Source organism: Nelumbo lutea, chromosome 1 (genome assembly GCF_056320005.1).
Source record: "Nelumbo lutea isolate HS-2025 chromosome 1, American lotus-T2T, whole genome shotgun sequence".
Classification (NCBI taxonomy): Eukaryota; Viridiplantae; Streptophyta; class Magnoliopsida; order Proteales; family Nelumbonaceae; genus Nelumbo; species Nelumbo lutea.
Genome location: NC_142684.1, coordinates 25,210,683 through 25,228,997, shown reverse-complemented (window position 1 = coordinate 25,228,997; position 18,315 = coordinate 25,210,683). Strand labels below are relative to the sequence as shown.

Genomic DNA, 18,315 nt, shown 5'->3' with positions numbered 1-18,315 from the left:
TCTTCCTACAAAGCGGACTCTTATCCCTTGTAATCTCCTATTTAAGGAGCTGAGATTATTGAATAAAGGCATTGAATTTCAGTCAAGAAAGAGAGTAAAAGGAGAGTTAGGTGATCTCTTGGACAAATCACCCTTAGGACACCAAGATAGGTTCTGCAAGAAAGGGGAGGAACAAGGGAAAACAGGAGGTTTTCCCCGTGGACCGACCCGTGACGAGATCCTGTTCCCGGGCCCATAACACACTGCTGCAAGGTTTGAGACTGGATAAACAGACGGGACTACAACCGATTGAAGTAGTAGGGGACTCAAGATTAGTAATAGACTGGATGAAATCTGGAAGTTTGGGAATCTGGAACCACAGTTAAGTTATGAGAGAAGTCTGGTGCCTTGCAAGGAAATTTGGAGTAAACTTCCAATGGTTAGAAGAACAGCAAATGGGATGGCTGATGCTCTAGCCAAACCAGGATCAAACAGGAGTGAACTTTTGTGGGCTGCCTTGTAACAGTGGTTATGAATGTGGGTCAGCATTTCAGCTTTCGAATGCTGGAGTTGTAATTATCTTGTTTAACTTGTTAATTTCTTAATGAAAGTTACCGTTTCCTATCAAAAGAAAAACTTCGTCTTTTTCATTTATATTTCAGTTGCAAGTCATTTATTGCGGTTACTTGAGTTGTTCATTCACTTTGTTCAACTGCAACATTGAACAATTGCACACACTAAGTCTTCATTCTCCTGCACTTAGTTCCAATTCACCCCCCTCTTGGGTCTAGCAAACTTGGCAACATAAATGGCTAACAAGAAGTATGAACTTGACGGTACAATGGGTGGGGAGGCCTTCATCAAGATACTGGGGGCTACCTTTGGAGGCCAATTATTGATCGGTAGCTATGTAGGATCCAATAGTGGAGATGTTTGAAAGTGTTAAGGAGAGTAGATTTCTTGTATTAGGGTCTGTAGGATGGATTTGTCTTTCCTTTTCTCATATGAAGGGTATTCTTGTCCATAATTTATTATAAACAGGTTTATTTATATAAACACAACTTTAATTAATATAAGTAGTGGGCCGACTGGTTAAGAGAGTTAGACTCTTTTAATCTCTTCTCTATCAGTCTGACTGTGCTCTCTTTCTCGAGGGCCCTTTTCTGCTTTCTCCTTCCTCTTTCTCTCCCTTCTCTTTTCTCTTCTCTTTTCTTTTTCTTCTGGTTTGCTGCCTTCCATTACTGTTCGATTGTTTACCATGTTTAAAGGAAGGAAGCTTGTTTGATGGGTTTGATGTAGTATTGGCTAAGAAGGTCATGATTTTTATTTGTATGGACCAATGTAGTAAAGATGTACTTCATATTTATTTCTAGAGGTTAATCAATGGTAACAATTCAACAGATTTGTATTTCTGGAGTTTCCTGCAAGTCTCATACCAAACAACAAATATAAGGGGTAAACTAGATGGTTCTGCTAGTACTTACCTGTCACTTGAACATTACATCAATAGACAAGTAATAAGACTTACCAATCAACAAACAAAAATTAGCTTTACTAGTCTCAAACATGTTGATCAAGCATACCACTGGATTCCAATCCAGAAGTGGTGCTTGAAGAGCAGAATGATTGCCAATTTATTTTCTTTTCTTTTTATAAGTAACCTTAAATAAATTTTATTAATTATGAGAAAATGTGCACAAGATGTACATCCAGCCAATACAATAGGTAGTCCCTACTACCTTACCCATATCATTACCCTTGTTTGATTTACAATTTACCCCAAAACATCTGATTTCTGTCAACCCCTTGTTTTGTTAAGGCATCAGCCATAGAATTTGGTGATCTTCGCACCCATTGAATTTTCACTTGGAAGTTGCTAATCAACCATCTAAACTTCTTAATTTCACTTATATACCTGCACAGTGCTCCCTTGTCATTCAACAGTCAACCTATTACTGCTTTTGAATCACCTTCAATGATTATTTATTTCAATTTAGCTCTTTAGCCTGTTGTATGCTCTCCAACACTAAACATTTCTGCCCTTAATGCGTACTCTACTCCAATTGGCTGGAAAATATAACAACGGCATGTCCCTCATTCTGAAACATACCACGTATTCCTTAAGGCCCCAAATTCCCTCCCCACACTGCTTCCATTAAAATTAAGTTTGATGGATCCCCTCTCTAGTGGTGCCCAATTTATTTGAGATACACTCTTCATTGAAGAAGGTACAACCAATTCCACTTTTTGAATATATATCGGTTGAGAAGAGAGAGAAGACATCCAAAGATTTAAGTCAATGGGCCAACCTAATGGTTATGCATTCCACCATCGCTTCCTTGCTTCTCTCCTAATCCTTAAATATTCTTATATTCCTCTCCTCTCAGGTCGTTCATATGAGACCTGCCCTTCTACATCTCCACAAAATTTTTTCCCATTTCTTTGGCAAGATAATGTCAATGGTTAGAACAAACCAATCAAACTAGTCAGGAGAGTCAATGGACACCCAAATAAAGAGAAGAATCATTCCCAAATATAAGCAACAAGTAGATATGAGATTAGCGATGATAAGAAGTCTCATTGTTAGCTTGTCAGATAACAGATCAATTAGGAGATAAGTAGTTATTAGGCCTCCTTTTTTATAGCAAGTCCAGAGTATTAATTTTCCCATGAAACACTTTCCAGAAAAGCACGCCAACTCTAGGTGGGATTGGCCTACCCCATACTTCTTTCACTGGAAAAGGCTGCAAGGATGAAGGAGAAGAGGAAATGACTCTACCAAAAGATGAGAACAGAAGGAACAAAAAGGATTAGAAGTCTAAATATGACCATCAGGAATAGAAGGATCCAAGAAAGCTTTCTCAAGCATTTGGTGAACATTGGCAACACTAGGAAATTCCAAATCTCGAATTCCCCTTCTGAAGCCTAGATTGATTGCTAATTTACATGCCAAAATTCATGTGAAAATCTAAATGTTATACTAAAATAGGGTCAAGGGTTTGAGAATAATGGACTGTACAAGTCTTGTAGTTTCAGGCTGTATAGACTTGAAAAATAGGGCATGAAGCCAAGAGAAATGACGACCAAGGAGTTCCATGATTGGGAGAAATATTTTCTTATAAATATACTAACAAAGGTGCATGTTCTTTGCAGTGCAAAGTTTGCAAAAAGCAATTTTAGATGATGATAGAATAATTTGTTCCCAAAATTTTCTACTATTTTTTTATATTTCTATGTACATAAAAATAATACTTATCACACTTATTTTTGTTTAATGTGATGAATATATAATATTAGAGATGCACCCAAATGTTTTCTACAAATTTTCTGCATTTTTTATTTTTTATGTTTTGATCTATTTTATTAATTTTTATTATTTAATTATGATATCAAGGGTTAACACATTTGACATGAAAGGCTGAGTTGTTAACCCAACACCAAATAGGATAACAATTTTATTTATGGCTTGGTTTTAGATTTTGTATTCCATTTCCATCATCAATAAAAAACATTTCTTGTTTATCACACTTATTTTTCTTTAGTATCATTAAATAAATTATTCAAACTGTAGCCAGTTTTTTTAATTTTTTATTTAGTTCTATTTTTAAAATCTCATTTTTTAACTATGGCATCATGGTTTGACACCCAAATGGTTTAATTGCTTACCTACCACTTGGACAGAAGAATGGTTTCATTTTTGGGTTGGTTCTAAAAATGTGGGTTTTATATCGCTAAAAGTATTGTATATAGATCTAATTGGTAGAATTTATTGGTAAGGAAAAAAAATACCTCAGGGCCAATTGGTAGAATGAGTACTCTACCATTCAGGTCCAACCGGCCTTGCTGACTTTTTTTAAGTGCAGAAATTTCTGCATTACTACAAGGGAGATTGGCCAAACAAATGGGCAATAGAAATCTCTTTTGATAGTAAAAAAAAAATTGTATTAAAAGAAAGAAAAGAAGACTAAAAGGAAGTAGACAAGAAGTCATGCAAGAGAAAAGGATTCTTTATGGTAAAGCTATAATCCATGCTGTCTTATGGGCTATTTGGGAATGAAGAAACTGGAGGATCTTTGAAGATGGTTATGCTTCCCTTGTGGGCCTGAAAGGGAGAATAATTTTCTTAATCACTTCTTGGGTGCTCACACACAAGTTCTTTAGACGCATTTCTTACAGAGATATGGACAGAAATCTGATGCAGGCCCTTCACTTTTCTTGTTTTGAGCCAAATTATTTTGCCTCAATCTCTCCTCTCCTCTGTCTACCATCATTCTCCAATTTGATGGAAGTTGTAGAAGGATGCAAACTTTCAAAGAAAAGCTGGTATTGAGTGGTTAGTAGCCAGATCTAATGGTGGGTAGTGTGCTCTTTTAGTGCCCCATTGGGGATTCTGATATCTCTGAAGCTGAAGTCCATGTGCTTCTTGCTGGTCTTCGGCTTGCTGATTCTCTTGCCCTGTCTTTGAGTGTGGTGGAAGTTGATTCTAGAAATGTTATTGGTTGGGCAAGCAGGCTGGAGCAAAGCCCGTGGAGATTTGATTTCCTTCTCAGTGAGATCAAAGAGATTGCTGCAAAGTTACTATGCTCTTTTAGATGGGATCCCTAGAGAGCTCTATAGCTGTGCACCTAATTAGATAAGACATCTTTTTTGTTGAGGTTTTTGACAAATTGTGTAGCTATAGTGGTAGTTTTTTATTATTTATTTTTTAGATAGGAAGTGGGGACTGCAATACTCTTGTTGGGTCCTTTTGGAGCAGTTATTTTATTTGTTTTATGTATTAGCTGCCCTATAAAGGCATATTGGTCTTTGTACTCTTTATTATTTTAGACTATGAATAATAGTGAAGAGGGCGGCCAGCATTATTGCTCTCTTTTCTCTCTCAAATCTCTTCTCTTCTCTTCCTTTTCTCCTTTCTTCTCTTCTTCAAGAAATATTATTTTCTTTTACAGATCTTTATTTCAGCACCTTTCTACTTTTTTTTTTTCTTTTTTCATCAGTATAGATAAACTTATCTTATAAAATGCTGCAGTACCTAATATAAAAATGCTGGAGCACCTAATATGATACATACACCTCTTCCTCTGTGCTTGTGATAAGTACACTTGTTATCAACCTTGTTGGGTCAAATCTGGAGTACCTAACAGGCTTTAAGTTGGGTCAAGTACAATATTGTTTCTAGCTTTTAGATTAGCAGAATTTGGATATTTATGTTAGTTTTAACATTTTTCATCCGGAAAAGCCCCTTCATTTACACCTTTTTATGGTTCTTCCAGAAATTCAACCTTTTACTTTCACCTACTTTTGATTCTGCCTTTGTTGTACAAAAATTCCTTATATTTGGCTGTTTGATTTGTATATTCATGTATAGTGTGAGAATATATTGGTTAATTTTAATTTATTTCACAAAATTCAGAACCTATGTCATTGATATTTTTTTGATTATTTTCCTTGTTTGTTACATGCATGATCATCAGGGCAGCTGCTTACACCCAGATCCAAAAATATACTGAAGCAATTGAAGATTGTCTTAAGTCCATTGAAATTGACCCAAATTACAGCAAGGCATACAGTCGTCTTGGTCTTGCTTATTTTGCACAAGGGAATTATAGTGATGCCATCAACAAGGGATTTATGAAAGGTTGGTACATTATATTTATGCATTCATTAAGATGCAAGATAATCAAAGTCAATTTTACTGGAATCCTATCATATATGGGTGTTAGATTTTAAACTTTTTATGTTAAGTGAGGCATATTTTCAAGTAGTTCTGTTTGTATGTCTTGTAGAACATAATTTTACATTTATAGTTTACTTGGAAGAAGTGTTTTAAAAGGTGTGGGAGGTGTACAAGGCATGCCTCCAGGTGAGAAGCGTATGCCTCATATGCTTTTTTCATGAGGTGTGCTAGAGGCATACACCTTATGTGCCTCATGCACACCTCATGTAAAAAGACAGAAAAAAAGAAAAAAATAAATAAGAAAAGAAAAAAGGAAAGGAAGGGAAAGGAAAAGAAAGGAAAAGAAACGAAAGGGGAAGAAAAAGAAAGAAAAGGAAAGGAAAGGGAAGGGAACTGAAGGCCTATGCTTCATCCCCCCTCCTCCTAAGGAGGCTTATGCCTCCTTGTGTTCAGTAGGCTTACACTTCTGTTAACAGGTGTATTATATGTACTATTCACAGACTTAGTACCCACAGGGGTATTTTTGTAATTCTGTAGACATATTGTTATGTACGGCCAGAATAGTATAAATGCAATGCTTCACTCGACTGAAGCTAAGTTTTGAGGCCTTAACTCTGTAGCCTCTTCTTCTTCTTCCTCTTCCTTTCTTCTTCTCCTTCTCCTCCTGCTCAACATGGTATCAGAGCAGGACTGTCTCTCCACTGCTGTGTAGAAGCTATAGTCCTGATGCTCGAAGACAAGAAGAGGAAACATTCTCTAGTGCTGCGGATTGTCTCCACTGTCGAGTTGGGTTCTGCTACATGAAAGCTGACTGTTCATCTTCCTGGTGCAGAAAAAAAGGATTCTGCTACTGACTGTTCAACTTCCAGCCTTAGGTGCTGGTAGCTGGTGTTGCTCGGCTAAGAAGTCTATGGAAATCCATCCCAGATGTTCGAAGGAAGGTTCTGACCTGAACAGAAGTTCGAATCCGACTGTTCTACCTATTCACAGCTCGGGTGACATAGGGACTGAAACTTTTTTTTTTCTGTTTATGGCTTCTTCTTGCACGACTGTTAATGTCCCAAAATCTGTGTAGGGACTGCTCCCCTTCCTCCGAGTGTATGTTGCTCTATTCAACTCTCCAAGGGTTTGTGGTTGAACCCGAGACCCTAAGTGACTGTTCGACTGTCTTGGGAAGTGGATATCAGCCGATTAGGTGTGGTGCACCACCACTTGAATTGTTTTTTCTACTAAGTTTTTTTTTTTTCTCTCTTGGTTGAGAAACTGTATTGAAGTTGCAGAACTGTAGATCATTCAGACCTGGTTACACTGCAAGAGCAGTTCGTATATTGTTCTGTGAACTCCCACGCAGTGTAGGTCATACATCCTACTACTGCAGCTGCAGTGTTTGTGTTTGGTTCTCTGTGAAACTGAAAATCAGCAAGTGCCTAGTTGTGGATTGTAACAGCTCTGTAAGGCAGTGTTCCTGTGTTTTTGAGTACTTCTAAACCTAGAATCATGAATAAGGAAAGATTGTGGTGCACTAATTGTCAGAGACCCCGGCACACCAAAGATACTTTTTGGGATCTCCATGGGAAACCAAAGTGGGTTCATGATTTACCTAAGAAGCAAGGCTCAGATGTAATTAGAAGACCCGGGCAACAAGGTACCAAGAAACACCACATGGAAAATCTGGTTTCTCGGGAGAATCAACCCTTCACTTCTACTGTGCCTCAAATACCACATAGCCAACACAACTACTCTGGATCAGACCCAAGGGAGGATATTGTAAACTCCTTCCGTGACCATTTGGAGCTTTATGGTAGAGCAATTCGCCAGATGGATGCTCCTCCCACCACCTCTTTTGCATCCATATCAGGTAATCCTGCCACAGCTTTCCATGCTACCTCACACAACCTTGACTCTCCATGGATCATCGATTCTAGAGCGTCAAAACACCTGACTAGTATGTCCTCTTACTTTCAAACTTATCACCCTCTTTTCGGAAGAGATAAAGTGAGACTAGCTGATGGATCATACACTTCCATAGCTGGTCAAGGAACTCTCTTTCTTCCTCTCGGCCTTACTCTTTCTGATGTACTTCATGTTCCAAAATTCCCTATGAATTTGTTCTCAGTCAGTAGTGTTACAAATTCCTTGAACCGTTCTGTGAATTTTTTCCCTACCTATTGTGTGATTCAGGATTTGGCCTTGGGGAGGACGATTGATAGGGGACATATGGTTGATGGACTCTGCATGCTGGAGAATACGGCTGGCCTTCATGTTACAGAGTCTGAGTCAGTTCAAAAAGAGTAAAATGTATTTGTGGCACTGTCGTCTGGGTCATTTGTCTTTTGAGACCTTGAAATTGGTTTTCCTAGAATTGTGTAAGTCAATGTTTGTTTCTAATTTTTCCTGTCAAACGTGTCAGTTAAGCAAGCATTGTAGAGCTCAATTTCCTCAAAGAAATAGTAAATCTGAGTTTCCTTTTCACATTGTGCATTCTGATGTGTGGGGCCCTGTTACTTTACCTTCTGAGAGTGGCTACAAGTACTTCATTACCTTCATTGACGATTATTCCAGATACACTTGGGTATATCTAATGCGATCCCGTGAGGAAGTACCAAAAATTATCCAAGATTTTCAGCGGATGGTCTTCACCCAATTTCAGACCGAGATTCAAATATTCCAGTGAGACAATGCAAAAGAGTTTTTTCATAGTGACCTCATGGAGTTCTTTGCTTCACATGGCTCTCTTCATCGGAGCTCATGCCCATATGCCACAACAAAATGGTGTGGCTTAACGGAAGAACCGACACCTCCTAGAAGTGGCACGGGGTTTACTGCTCCACATGAATGTTCCCAAACGATTTTGGCTTGAGGTTGTCCTTTGTTCTACATACCTCATTAACCGAATGCCCTCTCATTGGTTAGAGTACAAAGCCCCACATCAGCTAATCTTTCCTAAGGCCGCTCTTCTTTCTATCCCTCCTCATGTTTTTGGTTGTCGATGCTTTGTCCAAAACCTATCTCCCACCCGAGGGAAATTGGACTCTCGTGCTATCCCATGTATATTTCTTGGCTACTCGTTCTCTCAGAAAGGGTATCGTTGCTTCGATCCTGTTTCTCGGAGATTCTATGTCTCCATAGATGTTACCTTCTTTGAAGATGAGCCCTTCTTTCCTGTTTCTCCTCAGGGGGAGTGTAGGCATGAGGAGAAACTGGTTCAGCTTCCTCCTCTTCCTAATCCTTCTCCTTCTCCCCCTTCTCTTCCTAATCCTCCACCTTTTCGTGTTTTTTCTCGTCATCATAAAGGCCAATCAAGTTCAAGAGCTGTGGAGAATCCAGAAGTTGTACCTCAAGTGCCATCAAACTCCTCGGGGGAAGATCATACACTCTCAGGTAACTTGACTCCCAATGATAGTCCTGACCTCCCTGTTGCTAATGATCTTGACCTTCCTATTGCTCACAGGAAAGGTGTTAGGTTGTGCACCACAAAACACCCCATTTCCAACTTTGTCTCCTATGAGAAAATCTCACCTTCATTTTGTGCCTTCCTTATCTCCATTGACAGTATCCCTATTCCCCAAGAATGTGGCAGAAGCTCTCTCAGTACCAGAATGGACAAATGCCATGAATGAAGAAATTGATACTCTTCATAAGAATGGCACGTGAGAACTTGTTGATCTCCCTAAGGGTAAGGTTCCAGTTGGATGTAAATGGGTGTTCACTGTTAAGCATGGGGCTGATGGAACTGTGCAGAGGTATAAAGCTCGTTTAGTGGAAAAGGGTTTTATTCAAGTATATGGAGTTGATTATGCAGAAACCTTTGCCCCTATTGCCAAAATGAACTCTATTAGAGTACTTTTCTCTCTTGCTGCCAATCTGAATTGGGATCTACATCAGCTCGACATCAAGAGTGCCTTCTTGAATGGTGACCTTGAAGAGGAAGTTTATATGGCTCAACCCCCTAGTTTTTTGGCTCAAGGAAGTGAACAGAAAGTGTGCAAGTTAAAGAAGTCTTTATATGGGCTGAAGCAATCACCAAGAGCTTGGTTTAGCAGATTTCATACTACAGTTCAGCAGAGGGGATAAAAGCAATGTCAGTTAGATCACACACTGTTTGTAAAAAGGGTAGAAGGTAAAATGGCTGCCCTAATAGTATATGTGGATGACATAATTGTTATTGGTGACTGGGAGGATGAAATTCAAAGTTTGAAGGGCTTCCTTTCCACTCAGTTCAAAGTGAAAGATCTAGGACCTGCCAAATACTTCCTTGGAATTGAGGTTGCCCGATCAATAAAGGGTATCTTCATCTCCCAAAGGAAATATGTCCTAGACTTGCTTAAGGACATTGGAAAGATTGGGGTTAAGCCAGCTGACTCTCCCATTGACCCCAACCATATGTTAAGTGACAGCCAAGGTGAACCTCTTAAGGATGTGAAGCAATTTCAGAGGCTTGTAGGAAGATTGTTGTACCTCTCTATGACTCGTCCAGACATAACATATTGCTGTTGGTGTCCTCAATCAGTTCATGCATGCACCTAGGTCCACCAATCTTGAAGCAGCAGAGAGAGTAATTCAGTATCTTAAGAAGTTCTTGGGTGCTGGTTTATTCTTCCAGAAACATGGACACTTGAGGGTTGAAATTTACACGGATGCGGATTGGGTTGGATCTCAAAGTGACAGAAGGTCTACTAGTGGTTATTGCATCTTTGTAGGAGGGAACCTTGTTACTTGGAGGGGTAAGAAGCAAACCGTGGTAGCTAGATCCAATGCTGAAGCTGAGTACCGTGCAATGGCACACGGAGTAGCCGAAGGTATGTGGATAAAGAATCTATTGGGAGAGTTGGGTTTTCCAGTTGGTAAACCCATGACTCTTCTCTGTGACAACAAGGCAACTATTTGTATCGCTGCCAACCCGGTACTACATGATAGAACAAAGCACATTGAAGTTGATAAGCATTTTATCAGAGAGAAAATCATCACAGGCGAAGTATGCACTCCATACATCAGCTCTGAAGACCAACTAGCTGACTTATTTACAAAAGGGCTAAATCATTCCAGACCTCAAGGTCTCTGTGACAAGTTGGGCATGATTGATATCTATGCCCCAACTTGAGGGGGAGTGTTAACAGGTGTATTATATGTACTGTTCACAGGCTTAGTACCCGCAGGGGTATTTTTGTAATTCTGTAGGCATATTATTATGTACGGCCAGAATAGTATAAATGCAAAGCTTCACTCGACTGAAGCTAAGTTTTTGAGGCCTTAACTCTATAGCCTCTTCTTCTTCTTATTCCTCTTCCTTCTTCTTCCTTTCTTCTTTTCCTCCTCCTGCTCAACAGCTTCTTATGTTCTGAACTATGCCTCTCGCGCCTCTAGGTAGTGGAATGCCTCACGTCATGCCTCCGTGTTTTAAAACATTGCTTGGAAGATGGTGCTATACTTTCATATTTTCCAACATGCCACTTGGTGATACTTGGATGAAGTTGTTGACAGTCCACCTGTGTTCTCATTAGAGACCAGCAAGAGAAATAAGGAAAAGAATAGGAGAGGAGAGGAAGAAGAGAAGTAGAGAATGAAGAGAAGGGTGCAGTATATTGTGGTCCTGCCACCCCATCATTAGCATTTATATGTTTCTTGTAAATATTTGCAAAGGCAAATATACCCCTGCTGCCTAATAAGTGATAATAACAGTAAATAAAGAACGTAAAGAACATGCAACCACATAGAAACAACTACTGTACTGTGTTCCTACACACCCCTCAAGTTGGGAATAGATATTTTTCATTTCCATCTTGCATAAATCTGTCTCCAACTTGGCCTTTGTAACTCCTTTGGTGAAGAGATCAGCAAGTTGCATATCGGATGTAACATAAAGAAGACACTTCTTGAGAAGCTATTTTTTCTATGATGAAATGCTAGTCCTCCTCGATGTGTTTGGTTCTGTTATGTAGGATTGGGGTATAAGCAACATTAATGTCGGCTTGATTATCACAATACAATATCAAGGGTTTTTCATACTCAATTCCCAACTCAAGAAGAGACCTTAGCACAATAGTTCAGACACACCATTAGCCATGGACTTGTATTTTGCCTCTGCATTGAAGTGGGCAACAACATTTTGTTCCTTACTTCTCCATGGAATAGGATTTCCTCCAAGGAAGGTACAATACCTAGAGGTGGATCTTCTATCATTAACACATCTGGCTTAGTTTGCATTTGTGTTTACCTCCAACTTCATATGACCATTATTTCAGTTTGATTTGAATTGAAGTGAAGAGCTCACTGCTACTCCTTTTTCTTTCTCACTCTTGTTCTCTTCTTCTCATTTCTCTTCCCTTATCTATTTCCTCCCTTCCGCCTCTATTTTCTTCATCAATCTGCTGACCTCTTTCCAATCAAATAGAGTAGAGGTGACTGAATCATACCTGTGAAATTTCCATCACACATCAGAGTAGCATAGCCCAATCACATTTATTGCGGCACCCTCTTTGCTGATCTTGTCTCTTGTTTGATGAACTCGACATGGCAACACTGAATGATGAGCTTTGCTTGATTCAGACTGCACATGTTGAATGGAAGTAGTAGGGGAATCAATAATCAATGCCACAATCATCAGTGACACCACTGAGACTCCGTTGATAATAGCAACCTACCCTGATCTCTCTACTCCAGTTGAAAATTTAAAATATCGAAAGGGAGAATTATTACCTCTAAGCAATGCTGATCTTGAGGGCTAATTATTACCTTTTTTATCTCTCTGCTCTAGCACTCGTTAATTTTAGTTTTTTCTATGTTTTTTAATACTTCTCTATAATTTCTATTGTTTTTTTTTGCATTCTTTGTATTTTCTATAATTTATGTACTCTTTCTACAATTTTCATTACTTTTTCCCTTTTCTATGCTTTTCTATAATTTTTGCTATATTTTCCTGTAATTTCTTTCTTTTGAATTTTATTTATTTTTCCTTAATTTCTGAATTACCATTGTTTTTTAATGACATAAAAAATTAATGGGTTGGACGAGTTGGTTAGGTCACGGTGGGTTTGGGTTCAACCCAACCCCAACCCATTTATTTTTCTTCAAATCGGTCATTAATGGGTCAGTAGGTTGAATGGTACCCACACCCAACCTGCCCTAGGGGGTAAGCAAATGGGTAGATTCTACGTAGAACTGAATGGAACTTGTTTTCAGCAAGAAGAAGAAGAAGAAGAAGAAGAAGAAGAAGAAGAAGAAGAAGAAGAAGAAGAAAAGAACGTGAGAGCCAAGAGAGATCTCTAGCGGCACCAGATATAATATTTGTATGTTAGGGCGACCAATGACAAAAAATAAAGAGGAAAAGACAAAAATGCCCTTGTGGCATATAGTACATATTTCAACACTCCCCCTCAAGTTGGGGCGTAGATGTCAATCATCCCCAACTTGTCACAAAGATCATAATGCCATAGTGAGCATAATCCTTTAGTAAGAACGTATGCAAGTTGTTTATCAGAGCTAATGTAGGGAGTGCACACTTGCCCCTTCTCAATTTTCTTTATGATGAAATGTTTGTCAACCTCAATATGCTTGATTCTATCATGGAGAACTGGGTTGGCTGCGATGTTGATGGCAGCTCTGTTATCACAGTACTGTGACATAGGATCATCAAAAGGAAATCCTAATTCACTCATAGGTTCTTGATCCACAGTAACTCTGCATCTCCATGTGACATAGCCCTGTATTCTGCCTTCGCACTTGACCTAGTCACCACACTGTTTTTTGCTTCTCCAAGTCACAAGGTTTCCACCAACAAAGGTACAATATCCGCTGGTGGATTTTCTGTCATCCATTGAGCCAGCCCAATCTGCATCCGTGTACACCTCTACTCTCATTTGCCCATGTTTCTTAAAGAGTAAACCTATCCCTAGGAATTTCTTCAAGTACCTAAGAACTCTGTATGCTGCCTCTAGGTGTGCCTCCTTTGGTGCATCCATGAACTGACTGAGGACACCCACAACATATGCTATGTTAGGCCTAGTCATGGATAGGTAGAGAAGCTTGCCCACAAGTCTTTGGTACTGCCTTGGATCTTTCAAAAACTCACCACTGCATTTCCCTGTCCTTTAGGAAATCTAGGGTGTACTTCCTTTGGGAAATGAAGATGCCTTGCTGAGAGCGAGCAACCTCAATACCGAGGAAGTAGCGCAAGTGCCCTAGGTTCTTTACCACAAATTCTGTAGTGAGGAATCTCTTTAATCTCTGAATCTCAGTCTCTAGTGATGACAATATCATCTACATAGACAATCAAGGCTATTGTTTTTCCTTGTTCCCTCTTTACAAAAAGTGTGATCAGATTGGCACTACTTAGACCCCATTTGTTGAATTGCCTGGTGAAACCTGCTAAACGAAGCTCTCGGAGATTGCTTTAGACCATACAAAGATTTCTTCAATTTGCAGACTTTTTGTTCACTTCCCTTAGCACAGAAACCAGGTGGTTGAGTCATATACACTTCCTCTTCCAAATCACCATTTAGGAAGGCATTCTTTAAGTCAAGTTGGTGAAGCTCCCAATCAAGATTTGCAACTAGAGATAGGAGAACCCGAATAGAGTTCATTTTTGCAACCGGAGCAAAAATCTCGGCATAATCAATTCCATGCACTTGTGTGAAACCTTTTGCAACTAGCTGAGCCTTATACCTTTCCACAGATCCATCTGCCTTATGTTTTACAGAGAAGACCCATTTGCACTCTACAGGTTCCTTTCCCTTGGGAAAATCTACCAATTCCCATGTGCCATTTTTGTGAAGAGCATTGATCTCTTCCTTCATTGCATTTGTCCACTCAGGAACAAAGCCTCCACAACACTCTTGGGAAGGGGAATACTATCATTGTAGATAGAAAAACACGAAAAGATGAGACATTCTCATAGGACAAAAAATGAGATATAGGGTGGTGTGTGGTGCATGATCTGACACCCTTCCTTTTTGCAATAGGGAGGTTCAGATCACAACTTGAAGTGTCAATATCAATAGGTTCAGGAACATCGACTAAAACAATAGTACCTGGGTGGGGTGAAGGATCCAGCCCCTGAGATTCCGATGGCATTGGTGGCATGGTTTCCGGTGGCTTTGTGGCGATTGAACTCTGTTGGCCTTGATTTTTGAAGCACAATCTTCAAAAGACACGAAATGGAGGAGGATTAGGAATAGAAGGCAACGAAACTTGAGTCTGACTCTGTTTCTCCTCAACTCTACTCTCCCCTTGAGGAGAAACAAGAAAGTAGGGAACATCTTCAAAGAAAGAGACATCCATAGAGGTAATTATTTTTTAGACACAGGGCCAAAACAACGATAGTCTTTCTGAGCAAGGGGATAACCAAGAGAAATGCACACAATAGCTTTTGGATCAAGCTTACCACGAGTAGGAGAGAGATCATGAACAAAACACTTACATCCAAAGATCCGCATAGGGACAAGAAACAGAGGAGATTTAAGGAAAAGGAGCGATGAGGGGACCTATATTCCAATACCCAAGATGGTGTTCTATTGATGACATAGGCAGCGGCCAGAACAACATCCACCCAAAATCTTTTTGGGACATTCATCTGTAACATTAATCCTCAAGCAACTTCAAGGAGATGTCGATTTTTTCTTTCTGCAACCCTATTTTGTTGTGGGGTCCTGGCACATAAGCTCCTATGTTGAGAGCCGCGGGAGACAAAGAAATTTGTGAGGTCTCCATGAAAGTATTCCTTGGCATTGTTTGATTGAAAAATTCGGATCTCGGATTGAAATTGGGTGTAAACCATACGCTGAAAGCTTTTCACAATTTTAGGAACTTCCTCCCATGAATACATTTGGTAAACCCAAGTGTAGTGAGAGAAGTCATCAACAAAAGAAATAAAATACTTGTAACCATACCCAGTTCGAATATTAATAGGTCCCCACACATCTGAATACACAATGTGAAAAGGAAATTCTGATCTTTTATTACGTAAAGTGAATGAGGTTCTACAATGTTTACTCAGTTGACACACTTGACACTGAAAATCACTAAAAGACAAAGACTTAAACAACTTTGGAAACTAAAACTTCAAAGGCTCAAAAGACACATGGCCCAAAAGGTGGTTCCACAAAATAATTTGACTCTTACTCGATGACTCAGACTCTGAAGCTGTAAGATCGACTTTGTTCTCCAGCACGTAGAGACCATCCACCATGTTCCCTCTACCAATCATCCTCCCGGTAGCCAAATCCTGAAAAACACGAGAATGAGGAAGAAAGCTTATTGAGCAATTCAATGTATTAGTAATACTATTGATAAAAAAAAATGTATTAGTAATACTACTAATGGATAACAAATTAATAGGTAACTTGGGAACATGTAGGACATTAGATAAGGAGAGGCCAAGAGGCAGAGATATAGATCCTTGACCAGCAATGGAGGAGAAGGATCCATCTCCTAGCCTCACTTTATCTCTCTCAAAGAGAAGAGAATATGTTTGAAATAAGGTTGACTTACCATTCATGTGGTTGGATTAACCGGAATCAATGATCCATGGGGATTCTGGGTTATCAATAGACACATGGAAAGCTGAAGCAGAATTACCTGAAGAGGAGGCAAAAGAAGTAGGTGTGGGTCCAGAGTCAGCATTGCGGAGAGCCCTACCATATTGCTCTAAGTGGTCAAGGAAGGAATTGATAATATCGTTCTTTGGGTCAAAACAAGGGAGACAGTCCTGAGAAGTACTCTGATGTTCATGAGATGCTAAGTGAGCCGAATTAAACTTCTTCTGGTATGACTTTTTGCTTGGTTCTTGTGCTGATTTCTTACCCAATTCTTGTGCCCATTTCGGTTTTTCCCATTTATTTCCCGGCAGGTTTCACGGGTGTGCCTAGGTTTTTGGCAATGAGTACACCACATTTTGTCTTTATCATCCATCTTTTTTTGATTTTCCCCTTTTTTCGGTGCCCCAGTGTTACCCCTTACAGCAAGAGCAATAGTCTCCCCCTCAAGAGGATTCATGGCAGACTTCCTACTCTCTTCAGACTAAACAAGCGCATAAACCTCTTGGACAAATGGAAGATCCTTGCTGCCTAAAATCTGAACACGAATTGGTTCATACACAGGATTCAAACCCAGAAAGAAAGCGAACAAACTTTGTTGAGGAACTAACTTTTTATATGCTTTAGCATCCTTTTCACTTTCCCACTCAATGTTCTGGTAATAGTCAAGTTCTTTCCAAACCGAAGTGAGGGCAGAATAATAATAATATGTTGATAAGTTCCTTTCTCCCTGCTTACATGTCGAAGATTCTGCTTGTGGCTGATAAATCCTGACATAGTGTCTCTGTTCTGAGTATGTTGCCTTGGCTTGATCCCAAATTTCCTTCGCTGTCTCAGCCCACCTGAAATTTTGCTTGACAGATGGCAGCATTGAGGTCAAAAGCCAAGACATTATCATGCAATCTTCTTGGTCCCACTTATCATAATCAGCAGTACCAGCCTTAGGTTCTCTAGTTTTCCCATATATACATATATATATATATATATATATATATATATATATATATATATATCCAGCCTTACCCCTGGCAGTAATGTACAATTGCATCTCTTTGGACCAAGCTAAATAATTTCTGCCGTCCAAGGGGGTAATGGACATAGGAAAATTTAGGGTCTCTTAACCACCAGTAATTCCTCCTTGATGTGAGGTGATTACCGAAGTTGCAGAATCTTCAGAATTCATTGGAGTCAAAAGAAGGCAGCACACACAAGCTTATTCAAGTCTTTTCCCAACTAAGCTAACACAAAAAACTGCTAGATCAGAGCACAGGCCTTGCTGTCACAGGTATTCACAGATCTGATAGGCCCCTTCTTAAGGCAATAAGAACTACAGAAACACATTTAAAGAAGGCTGCTGCACTCTGTCAGTCGAACCAGGTCACTTATGACCTACAGAAGTTCCTTAAACATGAAGATTATTGGGTCTTCACACCCACAAAGAAGGACAAACTCCCTTAATACCATTCGGTCAAGTAGGAAAGCTTAACCAGTTCTTGGTTTCAACACCAAGAACCAAAAAAAATTGGTTTTGACTTCTGTCCTTATTCAGTCCAGGGGGTTTCAATCGATTCCAGCTCAGAAGCAAGGAAACAAACATAGAAAGATAACACCGACCTCTTAAGGAACTTCAATCAGTCATCCACTGGTCTCTGGGTGCCGTACAAATCAGTTGCAATCCAAGAAACAGGGGCAGGAACTGGAATCGAACAGTCTTCAGATGGAGCTCACACCTGACCATTGAGTTAAGTGATTTGATCATTTGTTTTCATTTTAATATTTATGTGTGTAAAGAAAGTAATGTAAAAGTTAATATTTACAAAATTTAAATTACAATCATAAGTTTTGAACAATACATTAATATATCATGATAATCTACATGTTAAATTACTCAATTGCATCAATAGATAATGCAAGTTTTAAACTATATATTATATTTATTAAAAGTCAACTTTTAATAAGAATATGTTTCTCTTTTTTTTTTTTTTTTTGAAGCAGGTAGTAAAGAAGGATCAGGTTCGCCAGGTAAACCCTAGAACCAACCATGGAACCACCAAGGCCAGAACCGACCTTCATAGGGTAGGTTCCGGTTCCAGAAACCTGGAACTGACCCCTATAGGGTGGGTTCCAGGT

General features: G+C 39.4%; 1 protein-coding gene across 15 annotated transcripts in view; it reads left to right on the top strand.

Annotated features, from left to right (window-relative positions):
* TPR8 (Tetratricopeptide repeat (TPR)-like superfamily protein) overlaps positions 1-18,315 on the top strand; it is a 111,624-nt gene that overhangs the window by 69,565 nt on the left and 23,744 nt on the right. For all 15 annotated transcript variants that reach the window (XM_088964809.1, XM_088964810.1, XM_088964807.1 and 12 more), the window contains one exon: positions 5,454-5,617. In XM_088964809.1, the coding sequence (XP_088820935.1) occupies positions 5,454-5,617 (164 nt within the window). The remainder of the gene's footprint in view (positions 1-5,453; positions 5,618-18,315) is intronic.